Genomic DNA, 14,946 nt, shown 5'->3' with positions numbered 1-14,946 from the left:
AATCCTTTGGTAATCTTCAGATTTCATGAGGTCTCGCACATTTTCAAGGTCTCCAGTGCCAGAGGCAGCAAAACAACCCCGAAACATTTGTGACCTCCACCATGTGTGACTGTAGGTGCTGTGTTATTTTCTTCTTAGGCCTCAGTTTTCGGTAAAACAGTAGAATGATCTGCTTTACCAAAAAGCTCTATCTTGGTCTCATGTGTCCACAAGACGCTTCTTCAAGAAGAATTTTGGTTACTCGCGTACCATTTGTCAAATTAGTCTAGCTTTTTTTTTGTTTCCGTGTCAGCAGTGGGGTCCTCCTAGGTCACTGGATGAGTGATGTGTATACAGCATTGGATGCATCCAATGCTGTATACACATCACTCATCCAGTGCTCTGCATTTGTGATGGGCAGTCCGGCTCTTTTTGGTGATCCGGTTCCAATGGCTCCGCTCACCAAAAAGAACCGGATCTTTCAGATAGTTCTCGGCTCCTTATTAAATATGTGTTCACCCGGGGTGAACACATATTTAAGATTATAGTGACGCCGCTGAAACCCCGCCCACCCACGGCAAAAAACCCCGCCCACTCACAAGTGATTAATGAGATTGCTGAGTAGGCGGAGATCAGCCGCGGGTGGGCAGGGTTTCAGCGGTGAAAAGAGCAGTTTAGAGATTTTATTGGCTCACACTAGTGATCCGGCTCCTGTCAGTCACTGCAGTGAGCCGGATCTTTGTGTCGGATCGTTCGCGATCGACACATCACTACTCTGCATGTAGCAATCAGGAAGGCAGAGACGGTATTAAACAGTCTCTGCCTTCTCCAGGGAAGTCCTGCAGTCTGACAGCAATCACCATATATATGCTGACTGCAATATCATCCTAAAATCTCACTGCGGCCTCGTATACAGACCAGCCTGACATTAAGAGGTCCGCAAGTAGTAAGTAATTCCTTCAGAAGATATTGTTGGGCGTGACTGAAGACTCAACACCCATTATTTCCACTAAATGGCAACGTTCCATTCAGGTCTATTGGAAAATCAATCATTAACATCATATAGTCAAAAGTATAGCATTCACCGAGGATACGTCCACACCAAACTTGTATTTACCAATAAATCTTCCGGAACAAACCTGAGGTTGGCATTCGGACTGCGGCCATAGACGCTCAATATTAAAAAGATCAATAAGAGTCTGTAGGACTTACACTTTTAAAGAAAGGAGTGTGTGCAGCGGGGACCAGTCTGGAGTGCAGGGAGGTGTCCGGTTCGCTGTTCCGGTGAAGCACGGGTTTCACGAGCTGTTGGCTTCCCTTCACCGGATGAGAATAGATCTTTTGTAATGGCGCATGTGCATGGTGGCTCACTTGGAATGATCCATTGGTCTTCATATTCGCTGCATGGATGTCACTGTGACTTGTGTTCAAGCTTCTTAGAAGCTTTAAGAAATAATTCAGAGAAAAAAAAATAATGTTTAGATTCAATTATGGACGAGTAGAAACATTCTGGGGAGATCAAGGAATAATAATAATAATAATAATAATAATAATAATAATAATAATATTATTATTAATAAAAAAAATAATATATTGAATAATGAATATATTTTGGGAAAAAACTTTTTTTCCATATACAAATTTTGCAATTTGCCTCTTGTGTTGCTAACTGCAGAATGAGTTAACTGAGAAACCACCAGTGAGCTCCTCCTGGCAGAGTTTGTAATGGTTATCCATCATTTTCCGAGTCTCTCGGCTGATTTATAATTACAGGAATGTTCAGCACATCTTTTTATATACTCTATGGTCATAAGTCAGACAAGAGGGGCTCAGAAATGAAGGGAAAAAAAAACCAAAAAAAAAAACCCGATAATTGTTAGAATCTTGTCCGTGAACTCATTCGGATTGCACAGTAAGATAAATCATTCTGCAGCCAACAGTACGAGATCCAGTACAGCTATCGTCTGCAAAATATTTTATGAGAGACAGTAGATTATATATCCATCTTTTGCTAAATATTTTGAGACCCAGTAGATTATATTTCCATCTTTTGCTAAACATTTCATGAGATCCAGTAGAGATCTACCTTTTGCTAAATATTTTACAAGATCCAAAAGATTATACATCTTCTGCTAAATATTTTGAGATGTAGTAGATTATAGATCTAACTTTTGCTAAATATTTTGCAAGATCCAGTAGATTACTGTATCTCTAACCCCAAATACATGGTTTTATGAAAAAAATGTTGCAAAAAAAAAAAACTGCGACAAGCGATCATAACCTGCATGGCCGATCTCAGGCTGAAACAACCCCTGATGTAGCAAACCAATTGATCCTCTTTTTTTTTCCCCCTAACTGATTGGTCATAAGTTGGGGTGGCGGGGGGTAAATCACAGTGATCGCATAGTGATAGATGGAAGAAATCCATTCCGGTTGACTTATTGGTTGTAGATCGCTCACGTTACTTCCCCATGTAGACTTCAATGCAAGTTGTGACTCGCATTGTCTGTGTTTTGGCCACCAAGATAAGGGTCAGTTATTTTTTTGGTCTAGCGGGTCCCAGTAGAACAAGTGTAGGAAGTCACACTCCAGCCTACAAATCCTATGATACTCGGAAAACTATACAGCCTGAGAATTAATGCAATTCAAATAAATTGGAGGGTTTTTTGCGTTCCTCTGGATCAACATGTTAGGTTGGGTCATGGGTTAAACTTGATGGACCCAAGTCTTCCAAAAACTATGGGGCAAAAACACCATGGGGGGACACTATGGGACACTATGGGACACTATGGGACACTGCTTTGTAATCCAGACAACCTACTTCTACTTTCATCTACCCAATTAGAGAGTTAGGAGTTAATTATAGGATAAAAGGTGACCTCTCTCTCTGGAAAACCCAGCATGTGAATTAGGCTAAGTTCACATTTCCGTTGTTTTGTATCAGTCACATGCGTCGCTTGACGCATGTGACTGATGCGCTGTTCAACGCTGTACAACGGATGACAAAGAACAGAATTCTTTGTCGGATTCCGTTGTGTGCGGGGGGCGGAGTTCGGGGGGGGGGAGCCGAGCGGGGCCGTGGCACTGAGGACGTCAGTGCCGCAGGGACTGCGGGACAGGTGAGTGAGTGTGTGTGTGTGTGTGTGTGTGTGTGTGTGTGTGTGTGTGTGTGTGTGTGTGTGTGTGTGTATACACATGTTGAATGCGGGAGGGGGTGGAGCCGAGCGGGGGGCGGGGCCAGGCGCTGAGGATGTCAGTGGAAGTGCTGCGTTCTGCATGGCTGGGGACAGGTGAGTGTGTGTGTGTGTGTGTGTGTGTGTGTGTGTGTGTGTGTGTGTGTGTGTGTGTGTGTGTATGTATGTATGTATGTATGTATGTGCACATGCGGAGTGCGGGAGCGGGTGGAGCCGAGCGGGGGCGGGGCCAGACGAGGGTGTCAGTGGCAGTGCTTGTCTGCATGGCTGGGGACAGGTGTGTGTGTGTGTGTGTGTGTGTGTGTGTGTGTGTACATACATGTGCGGAGTGCGGGAGGGGGCGGGGCCGAGCGGGGAAGTGTCGGCCTCCCTGCACACGTAACCAGCCTAAATATCAGGTAACAGCAAAGCACCCGATGTTTACCTTGGTTACCCGATATTTACCTTGGTTACGGGCCTACACCGCTTAGCGCTGGCTCCTTGCACCGTAACCAGGGTAAATATCGGGTAACCAACCAAAGCTGGTGACGTGTGCAGGGAGCCAGAGAGCATGCGCAGCGAAATCCGACGGATCTCGCTGCTCAAAAAACGTTACATGCTGCGTTCCTCCCGCCCGGCGGTCAGTCGTTCCACGACTGATCAGTCGGGCGGAGGGTGCAACGCAGCATCATCAGTCACAATCCGCTGCTCATACAAGTCTATGGGAGCAGCGGAATCCGCTAAACGGATTCCGTTGTTTACAAGAGCAGCGGATTGTGACTGATACATTTTAGCGGAAATGTGAACTTAGCCTTACATGTAATACTTAATTTCCCCAGGCGAGGAGCTGTAGAGAAAAACTATACAGCCTGAGAATTAATGCAGTTCAAATAAATTGGATTTTTTTTTGCCTTCCTCTGGATCAACATGTTAGGTTGGGTCATGGGTTAAACTCGATGGACCCAAGTCTTCCAAAAACACCATATGGGAAACACTATGGGAAACACTATGGGAAACACTATGGGAAACACTATGGGAAACACTATGGGAAACACTATGGGAACACTGCTTTGTAATCCAGACAACCTACTTCTACTTTCATCTACCCAATTAGAGAGTTAGGAGTTAATTATAGGATAAAAGGCGACCTCTCTCTCTGGAAAACCCAGCATGTGAATTACATGTAATACTTCATTTCCCCAGGGGAGGAGCTGTAGAGAAATGAAGCAGTTGCTGATCGCTGGAATTCCAGCAGTGTGACGTCAAGCGATCGCCTCATGATGGGACCCGGCTAACAAATTGACGGACCAAGACATATGGTGACATACAAGACTGTGCACACATGTAAATAAAGCCATGTCCGTGAAACCTTCAGTTACCGCGTCATTTTTATAGCCATTCCTGCGGGATACAATGGCGGCCTGACATTTACTTTTATGACTTAACTAAACATCATAACATTTTACGACAGAGCCCTGAAGCCCCAGCGTCGCCGGATGGGGAGATTACTCATCTTATTACATTTTATTTTGCGGGTTCTTTTTAACACTCACCTCTTCCACAAAATTGCTACTGCTACTTGTTTGGCCGGTCGGGGTGTACGGCTCCGCATACAGCGAGGACAAGGCCTGATTGTTGGGCTGAGAGGAAGATTGTTGGCCGTCTGCTAAGCTCCATCTGTTTAACTGACAGCAAAAATAAATAAAAAATTATTAGACGGCAATCACCCATCAGCAGGTCGTCATTACCTGCACACAAGTCATTATCTCCTTAAAGTAAATATCCATCTCCAGGGTGTCAAACACTCCAAGGGCACTTTAAAGGGTTTGTCTACTCGAAATGAAACATACATAAGCAAGGGAAAAAGTTACCTATTGTTTAAATCAGGTTTTTATATTAAAATAATTTCAATAGTTCATATAATTTTCTTACATTTCTATACGCTTTTTATATAAAACAAAATTCAGCAATCTTGCTATCTTTGCACCTTATACTAGACTCTGCCTTCATATTCTTTACAGAAGACTTTTCAGCAGTCTCATCGCAGACCAGCTTACAATGACTGAACAGAGGATCCACCATTAACAATGTGATGTCACAGCTCACCTCCTCCTCCTCCTGTACAATGACTGATAACACCTCTATATGCAGTAGATAACACAGGATCCAGTATTCACAATAGGTGGTGATGTCACAGCTCACCTCCTCCTGTACAATGACTGATAACACCTCTATATACAGTATTCACAATAGGTGGTGATGTCACAGCTCACCTCCTCCTGTACAATGACTGATAACACCTCTATATGCAGTAGATAACACAGGATCCAGTATTCACAATAGGTGGTGATGTCACAGCTCACCTTCTCCTGTACAATGGCTGATTACACCGCTATACAGTAGCATGCAAAAGTTTGGTAACCCTAGTAAATAAAAATGACGTCTTGTGAATAGTTAAGTTTAAGATGAAATCTGTAAAAGGTATGAAACTTAAAGATGACATTTCCTTTGTATTTTAGGCAAAAATAAAAAAAAAATGAAATGAAAAATTTAAAAAAAAAAACTAAAAAAAAAATAAAAAAAAATTGTCCGATGCAAAAGTTTGGGCTCCCGGCATGGTTAATACTTAGTAGCACCCCGTTTGGCAAGTGTCACATCTTGTAAATGCTCTTTTAATTCTTGTTTGATGGATTTTTATCCATTCTTCCTTGGAAAAAGTCTTCCAGTCCTTTGATATTCCTGGCTCGTCTTACAGTTCTGAGAGTTTCCTGGGTTGTCTTGCGTGTACTGCTCTTCCTTGGAGACGTCTTCCAGTTCTGTGAGATTCCTGGCTCATCTTGCATGCACTCCTCTTTTGAGGTCTAGCCACAGATTTTCAATTATGTTTAGATCAGGGGACTGTGAGGGTCATTGAAAACCTTAATCTTGTGCCTTTTGAAGTCCTCTATTGTGGGTTTTGATGTGTGTTTAGAGTGATTATCTATTTGTAGAAGCCATCCACATTTCTCCTAGTCAGCGGTTTTTTGTTTGTTTGTTTTTTTACAGATGGTGTTATGTTTGCATCAAGAATTCATTGAAAATTTTCATTGAATCCATTCTTTCATCCATCGGTGAAATGTTCCCCATGTGATTGGCTGCAACACAAGCGAAAGCATGATTGATACACCCCCATGCTTAATGGTTGGCGAGATGTTCTTATCCTGAAATTCTGTGCCCTTTTTCCTCCACACATACCTTTGATAATTGTGGCTAAAAGAGTTATATTTTAACTCGTTTCCAAAAATGCATTAGGCTTGTTTAGATGTTCTTTTGCAGACTTCTGATGCAGAATTTTATGGTGAGGACGCAGGAGAGGTTTTCTTCTGATGACTTTTTCATGAAGACCATATTTGTGCAGGTGTCTCTTAACAGTAGAACAATGTATCACAACTCCAGAGTCTGCTAAATCTTCCTTAAGGTCTTTTGCAGTCAGACAAGGGTTCTGATTTGCCTCTCTAGCAATCCACAGAAATTTTGTTTTTCTTCTAGACCTTATCTTGACCTCCACTGTTCCTGGTAACTGCCATTTCTTAATTACAATTCAAAGTGAAAAGAGGGCAACTTGAAAACACTTCGCCTTTTCCTGCTTTGTGGCCTCCACCACTTTCAGAGTGCTAGGCAGCTGCTTAGAGAAACCCATAGCTGCAGTTTTTGGCACAAGGTTAGAGGAGGCTGAGTTTTTATAAAGCTGTGAAATTTGCAACACCTGCCCTTTCCTAACGATGATAGTGAACAAGCCATAACCCTAACAGGATAATTAGGATCTGAAACCTTGGCCAAAGTTATCCGAGAACGCAAATCTCCAAGGGTGTCCAATCTTTTGCATTGACTCATTTTTCATTTTGTAAGTTTTACATTTTTTTAACCTAAAATACAAAAGGAAATGTATCATCTTTATCCCTTTTAGAGATCATTTCATCTTCAACTCGCTTAACTGCTCACAATAACTGTAATTTTGACCAGGGGTGCCCAAACCTTTACATTCCACTGTATGTATGCATGTATATAAATTGTATTATATCGTATGATCATGCAGAACTGGTAAAACAATACGACGATTACATGAAGGCACTGGTAGAGCATCATTAAAATATTATCACATGCAATATTACTCTTCGGAAGGAATTTGGGCGGCCCTTTAATAACAGGGTGGACACCGCACAATGCGGCTTTTCTGGTTTGTGCCTTGTCAGTACATTTCACATCGAATCATTAAAATGATTATTTCTTATGCTTATATAGCCCCATAATGTTCCGCAGCGCTTTACAGTAAGTAGGTAACATACCATCTCCTGTGGGGTCACCGCAGCATGGGGTTTCTGGTAGGAGTACGGCTCCTTGTACAGGGGAGACAAGACGTCCTCACTGGGGGTCTCTGGAATAAGTCCAAATCCAGTGTTTTCTATGTCATAAGTGTGTGACATGGTGGACGGGATTTGCAGACATAAGTTTTTCTTCCCTTTGGATCCCCGGATGCTGCCACCTCTATGAAGATCACTTGATCCATGTTGTCCACTGGGCCAGTTGGGATTTGCCAAGCACTTCAATGAAAGGGAAAAAAGTCAGTATATAGTGCCTATAAGCTTTATTAGTTTGTAAAATGGGAAAAGGGAGCCGGTGCTTTTAATCCATTTATTTTATTTTTTTTTTAAATTATTATGTATATACATTTTTATTATTGTTGTGCAGCAATCAGAGCCAGCTCTGGTCACTTCTGTTAGAAGTGCTGGCTGTATAATGAAGGGAGATAATTATTGCATGAGGACCAGATTCAGCTTGTGTATAAGGCTGTGTTTCCACGTTGCTTTTTACCTGCTTTTTTGCTGCTTTTTCAACTGCAGCGTTTAATGCCAAAATGGTTGTGTTCTGTTCTTCAAGCTTAGTCTATGGGAATTTGGGTTTCTAAACCCCACTATGCAGTTCAAAATGCTGCCTTTTTGACAATTGTTTTTGCCATTTGGGTTTTGCACTGCAAAGCTGAGTTTTTGCCTAAATTTCTGCCACAAAAAGGCTGCAGTTTGAAATGCATAGTGGGGTTTAGAAAACCCAAATTCCCACAGACTAAACTTGAAGAGCAGAACACATCCATTTTGGCATTAAACGCTGCAGTTGAAAAAGCAGCAAAAAAGCAAATAAAAAGCAAAGTGGACACATAGCCTTATATACACAAGCTGAATCTGGTCCTCATGCAATAGTTATCTCCCTTCATTATACAGCCAGCACTTCTAACAGAAGTGACCGGAGCTGGCTCTGATTGCTGCACAACAATAATAAAAATTTATATATATAATAATTTAAAAAAAAATATAAAATAAATGGATTAAAGCACCTGCTCCCTTTTCCCATTTTACAAACGAATAAAAATATTTGGTATTACCACATATGTACAAGTCTGACCTATCAAGTTATAAAACTAACCCATATGGTAAACCGCGTAAAAGGAAAAAATATATATATAAAAAAAAACATAAAATTAAAATATAAAAAAAAAAATTATCAAAATGCTCAATTGATATTGTACTGTCATCTTGCATCCCCCAAAAAACAGGATAAAAAGCGATCAAGATATCAAAAAGCACCTAACATGGTATCAATGAAAACTAGCACATACCATGCAATAAACAAGCCCCTACACAGCTCCATCAATGAGAAATTATAAAAAGTTATAAAAAGAGAGCAACAGAGAAATTTTTTATTATTATATATATACATATATATAATATGTATGTATGTATGTATGTATGTATGTATGTATGTATGTATGTATGTATGTATGTATGTATGTATATATGTATATATAATACATACATACACACACACACACACACACACATATATATACATATACATATATATACATTATATATATATATATATGTATATATATATATATACATACATACATACATACATACATACATACATACATACATACATACATACATACATACATACATACATACATACATACATACATACATACATACATACATACATACATACACCTATCCATTCAAGTTTGGGATGGTTGTCATCGCACTGACCTGGAGGTCTATACGGGCCATTTTTATAGCAAAGATGCATGAGAGCATAAAGGCAGCAGATAAATTTAGAGCGTAGTGCTAATCTTTAACTTGTAGGAGGCATTTATGCATTTGAGCCCTTCTAGCTAGATAGTAATATTTTAAGGGAACTTGTCTCCATGATTTTGCTCCTCCATCTGAGAGCATCATGACGTTAGGGAAGAGACCCCCCCCACCCCGATTCCAGTGATGTGTCACTTACTGGGCTGCTTGGTGCAGTTTTGATAAAATCCCTGTTTTATCTGCTGAAGATCTAGTAGTTCTGACTGCTGAGCTGTGTATAGCCCTGCCCATACCACTGATTGGCCACTTTGTGTACAGGCAGAAAACTGGAAATTTGATTGGACTACAGAGCAGCAGGTTTACTAATCTTCTAGTGATAAAACACGGATTTTATTTAAATTACAGCAAACCGCACAGTAAGTGACACACTGATGGAATTAAGAGTCTCTGGCAGAAGGTTTTTATAAACCAATCTGAGAGCAGCATAATATAGAGACAAAAACCCTTTAAAGGGGCAGAACAGTTACAAATGTACCCCAACCCCACCGTAACACCCCAGAGACCTATCCTATGTGTATCTACCCAGCGGACATTATAAGTGACCACCTGCAGCTCACCTGATGAGATGTACATGAGATTACTCATGAATATAAACCCTTCCAGACGTAATAACCATTACAGGGAGCGTGTCACCATTAATGCTGCAGTAATTAAAGCTAATAATACTTTCTAGGGCACTCACATGCACGGGCTGTGAATATCCAGGTGACAGCGGATCCTCCGGCAGGTTCTGCTCGCCCAGTATGGTGTAGGACTGGCGATCGGACCCCTGAGTATTGCTGCCGGAGTGTGGATTCGGCAGCTTGCCCCCCGACGCCCAAGATTTAGTTCGCCCGTCTGATGTGAAGGAGCTCCGGCAGCTCGCCGTCACCTGGAGGAGGGAAGAGAATAAATCATTTCCAAAGAAAAAAAACGGCAATCGATGGAACCACCACAAAAATGGCGGAAGAAAATGGCCAATAGAACACATGGTGGAACACAAAACCAGTCCGCGGAGTGTTTATGTATTTATACCAAGTATCCGCCATATGTGACTGGAGATCATATAGGCCTGCGTTCTATTTTTTGTGCCCCATGACTTCAAGAAAATGGATCCAATGAAGCCTGGATAATACCTGGCAGAGGATAATACCTGCTCATGGTGTGTGGAGTGTGATCCACAGAAGCTACTGGATCCCGACAGGGAGGAATCTCTGTTCTGCAGCTGAGCGATCTTCAGGTGATCGATCCACTCTTCATAGTCCTGCTGACTGGGGCAGATCACCCGGATCGTGTTGATGTATCTTCCTAATATTACATAGAAGAGATGAACAGAAACTTATCAGTTATCTCCGATCTTCCAGAAATACTAAATTATATACAAAAAAAAAAAAAAAGTAACACCGTACAGCAGAACATAGGCATCCTAAAGGCTTGTTCACATGCTGCGTTTTATCCCCACACATTGCATTAAAAAAAAAAAAACACGGCTTTTTCCAGTACCCGCAAAAGTGAATAAGATTTCGGAAATCTCATGTGGATTTTTTAAAGGGAACCAATCACCAGAATTTTCCTATATAACCTAAAGCCAGTGCTATGCTGGCACTATCAGGCTGATTCTATACATACCTGTAGGGCTGCTTCTCACTTGCAAGTTTCTCTCAGTAGAGCAATGCGAGAAAAACTCGCATTGGAATCGGACACCTGTTAGTCAATGATTCAGCTCGCATTTGCGATTTTTTTCTCAGTCCAAATCAGACTGAGAAAAAAAAAATCGCAGCATGCTGCTTTTTTGCGAGTTTCTCCAATGCAAGTCTATGGGAGCGTGTAAATAATTGGATGTCACGGGACGGCACTCACACCATCTTAGTGACATCCGATTTTCTAAATACATTTCTCGCACGTTTCCTAAAACACTGGAAACTAGCGATGTCTCACAATGTCTGTCAATCACTATTCTCTGTCAGTCTCCCTCTCGGTATCTATTCACCTCAGTGGCAGCACAGCTGATCACGCTACTCACCTCAGTTGCTGCGTGGAGGTGACAGGAGCGGCGGTGTCTTCTGCAGCTCCTGTCACCTTCATGCTGGAAGAGACGCTGGAGGTCCTTGGATTACGCCGGACATGGACGGCTTTTTGGGGCTTATTAAATTGGTAATGACGGAATTTGTTTGTGTTTTTTATTTGTAATAAATGATTTTTTCATGTGTGTGTGTGTTTATTTACTGTAACTTACAGATTAATCATGGAAGGTATCTCGGGGAGACGCCTGACATGATTAATCTAGGACTTATTGGCAGCTATGGGCTGCCATTAACTCCTTATTACCCCGATTTGCCAACGCACTAGGGTAAATCGGGAAGAGCCGGATACAGTCCCAGAACTGTCGCATCTAATGTATGCGGCAATTCTGGGCGGCTGCTGACTGATATTGTTAGGCTGGGGGGCTCCCCATAACGTGGCGCTCCCCATCCTGAGAATACCAGCCTTCAGCCGTATGGCTTTATCTGGCTGGTATTAAAATTGGGGGAAGCGCACGCCATTTTTTTTATTTATTTATTTCACTGCACAGTATAGACCCGCCCACCGGCTGCTGTGATTGGTTGCAGTGAGACACCTGTCACTCAGCGTGGAGGCGTGTCTCACTGCAACCAATCATAGGAGCCTGTGGGCGGGGAAAGTAGGGAATACGAGATTTTTGAAAAAGCCGGCCGCTCATTAAACATAGTAAAAGCCGCCGCAGCAGTGTGAATGCCGTGCAGCGCCACGCCGGGGATCGGTGAGTATGAGAGAGGGCTGATCACTTCAGTCACTCAGGAGATTAGTGGTCACCGGTGAATCCTTCACGGGTGACCGCTAATCAGGACGCGACACAGACAGAGCCGCAGCATGACAATGAAGTCGGGTGAAGTTCACCAGAGTTCATTCTGACAGTGCGGCTCTGTCTGTGTCTGCTGTCATCTGCCATTCAGCTCTGCTACATGGCTGTCTGTGGCTGCTGTCAGCGGCCATGTAGCAGCGCTGAATGGCAGATGACATAGTAAAAAATACGCATTACACACGCATTACACAAGCATTACACACGCATTACACAAGCATTACACACGCATTACACACGCTAGTAAAATCATTAATTTATTCAGAAAAAGCATCGCACTTGCGTTGCACTCGGACCTAACGTGAACTAAAATCAGCTGAGTTTTTTTCAGCCCAGTCGGACCGATTTTACTCGCATAGATGTGTTTCCACCCTTAGTTGTCAGCTAGGATGTATAGGTTTTGAAACATAAGCCAGTAAAGTATGACAGCACCAGTATAGCACTGGCTTTAGGTTATATAGGGAAATCCGGGTGACTGGTGCACTTTAATTTTCCTTATAGCTTTGAACTATCAAGGAATATTTAAATTATTTTTTAAATTCTGCAGCACGTCAATTCTTTTAGCGTTTCATCAAGAGCAGACGCAAAAAAAAAAAATTTAAAGCAGCGATTTTTCTGCAACAAAAACTAAATGTATGCACATAGCCCGAGGATGCGGCTAGACCAATGTCGTGCACAGACTACAGCATGGTGATACCTCATCGTAGCACTACAGAGGTGAATGGGGTAACTAGTGATGAGCGGGCACTCCCATGCTCGGGTGCTCTGTACTCGTAACTAGTGATGAGCGGGCACTACCATGCTCGGGTGCTCGGTACTCGTAACTAGTGATGAGCGGGCACTACCATGCTCTTGTGCTCAGTACTCGTAACTAGTGATAAGCGGGCACTACCATGCTCAGGTGCTCTGTACTCGTAACTAGTGATGAGTGGGCACTACCATGCTCAGGTGCTCTGTACTCGTAACTAGTGATGAGCGAGCACTACCATGCTCAGGTGCTCTGTACTCGTAACTAGTGATGAGTGGGCACTACCATGCTCAGGTGCTCTGTACTCGTAACTAGTGATGAGCGAGCACTACCATGCTCAGGTGCTCAGTACTCGTAACTAGTGATGAGCGGGCACTACCATGCTCAGGTGCTCTGTACTCGTAACTAGTGATAAGCGGGCACTACCATGCTCAGGTGCTCTGTACTCGTAACTAGTGATGAGCGGGCACTACCATGCTCGGGTGCTCTGTACTCGTAACTAGTGATGAGCGAGCACTACCATGCTCAGGTGCTCTGTACTCGTAACTAGTGATGAGCGGGCACTACCATGCTCAGGTGCTCTGTACTCGTAACTAGTGATGAGCGGGCACTACCATGCTCGGGTGCTCTGTACTCGTAACTAGTGATGAGCGAGCACTACCATGCTCAGGTGCTCAGTACTCGTAACTAGTAATGAGCGGGCACTACCATGCTCAGGTGCTCTGTACTCGTAACTAGTGATAAGCGGGCACTACCATGCTCGGGTGCTCAGTACTCGTAACTAGTGATGAGCGGGCACTACCATGCTCAGGTGCTCAGTACTGGAAATGAGCAGTCAGATGCTTGAACGTGAGCACTTTTCCGGGAAACATCCCAGAAAAATGCTCACATTCCCCATTGACGGCCATTATACTTTGTACATGAGTTGAGCCCGTCCAAGAGTCCGACTGTTTGTTTTGAGTACCCGAACACTTGGCATATGAGAAAAACAGATGGTACACTGAAGGCAAAAAAAGATCAGAAATGGATAAAAATTCTAGTACAGAAAAAAAATAAATAAAAAAGGAGCGGACATCTGAATTAGGCAAACATTCAAGATGCAATGCCACCATTCACTTTTAGGAAGGTCCCACCACTCAACATGCTCTGTGGCCAAAAACTACTGTGTTAAAAAAGCGCTGTCCAGGGCTTCCAACCGGCTTACATATAGGCTAAACTGCAGACCCAGGAGAGCGGTGGCAGCCATCAACAGTCCAGATTGTAACCAGAAGCAAAAAGGAAAACCACAAGGTAGGAGATTTTACCTTCTAACAAGAATGCGGTCTTCAGTTTTTCGTTGTCCTCAGTAATCACCCGTATGGCTTTAAGTGGCAGTTCACCCTGTATTTGTAAAAGAGGGACCATATACAGTAGTAAGGACATTGTGCATATCACATACCGGATGGCGGAGGGTTAATCGCTCGCATCACTTATAATCTGGGTGTCATCTCTACCTGGTCCGGGTAATTTTGTAATTTTCCCTCGGCTTCCTGTTCCCACACACACCTCTCCCGATAGTGACTCCGCATCTCACCCACATTGACTCACAGCCAGCTCGTCTGGGTACAGACATGTACACGCAGCTCCCATCTGCCCCGCTGACGTACGTCACGGGCGTGCAAAAACAATACGCGGCAGCCATGACCAGGAATGTATCACCAGTGCGTGCAGGGCCAAGTTTATAAACGCTGATGTGGACTTTAATATATTGTCCCACATGTGCCGGAAAAGTAGATGTCATTTTAACCGCAGCTTTCACCCTTTGCATTTGCAAAATCGGTGTCGGACTTGGTCGCAGTCCATATTGCATCAGCCCTGTGAGGTCGGACCTTTAAAAGATTTTCCAAGATCCTAAGTATCTTCTCCAGGACGTTGTAAACCTAAAATAACCCTAAAACGGCACTCAGTTGGTTCCTGTTGGCTGCAGTAATTACTTTATCTATGTGACCACTGCAGCCAATTACT

The 14,946-nt window shown here is 42.9% G+C and overlaps 1 protein-coding gene across 1 annotated transcript in view; it reads right to left on the bottom strand.

Moving 5' to 3' along the window:
• The window catches only part of LOC142256160 (pleckstrin homology domain-containing family N member 1-like), a 69,651-nt gene that overhangs the window by 8,785 nt on the left and 45,920 nt on the right, over window positions 1–14,946 (bottom strand). Inside the window, exons 9-14 of the mRNA XM_075327696.1 lie at window positions 14,247–14,322; window positions 10,470–10,624; window positions 10,020–10,208; window positions 7,478–7,732; window positions 4,706–4,837; window positions 1,192–1,422 (exon numbers count right to left, since the gene is read on the bottom strand). Coding sequence (XP_075183811.1) covers window positions 1,192–1,422; window positions 4,706–4,837; window positions 7,478–7,732; window positions 10,020–10,208; window positions 10,470–10,624; window positions 14,247–14,322 — 1,038 coding nt within the window. The remainder of the gene's footprint in view (window positions 1–1,191; window positions 1,423–4,705; window positions 4,838–7,477; window positions 7,733–10,019; window positions 10,209–10,469; window positions 10,625–14,246; window positions 14,323–14,946) is intronic.

This window comes from Anomaloglossus baeobatrachus, chromosome 11 (genome assembly GCF_048569485.1).
Source record: "Anomaloglossus baeobatrachus isolate aAnoBae1 chromosome 11, aAnoBae1.hap1, whole genome shotgun sequence".
Classification (NCBI taxonomy): Eukaryota; Metazoa; Chordata; class Amphibia; order Anura; family Aromobatidae; genus Anomaloglossus; species Anomaloglossus baeobatrachus.
Note: the sequence above shows the minus strand (reverse complement) of the source record. Positions and strands in the feature narration are given on the sequence as shown.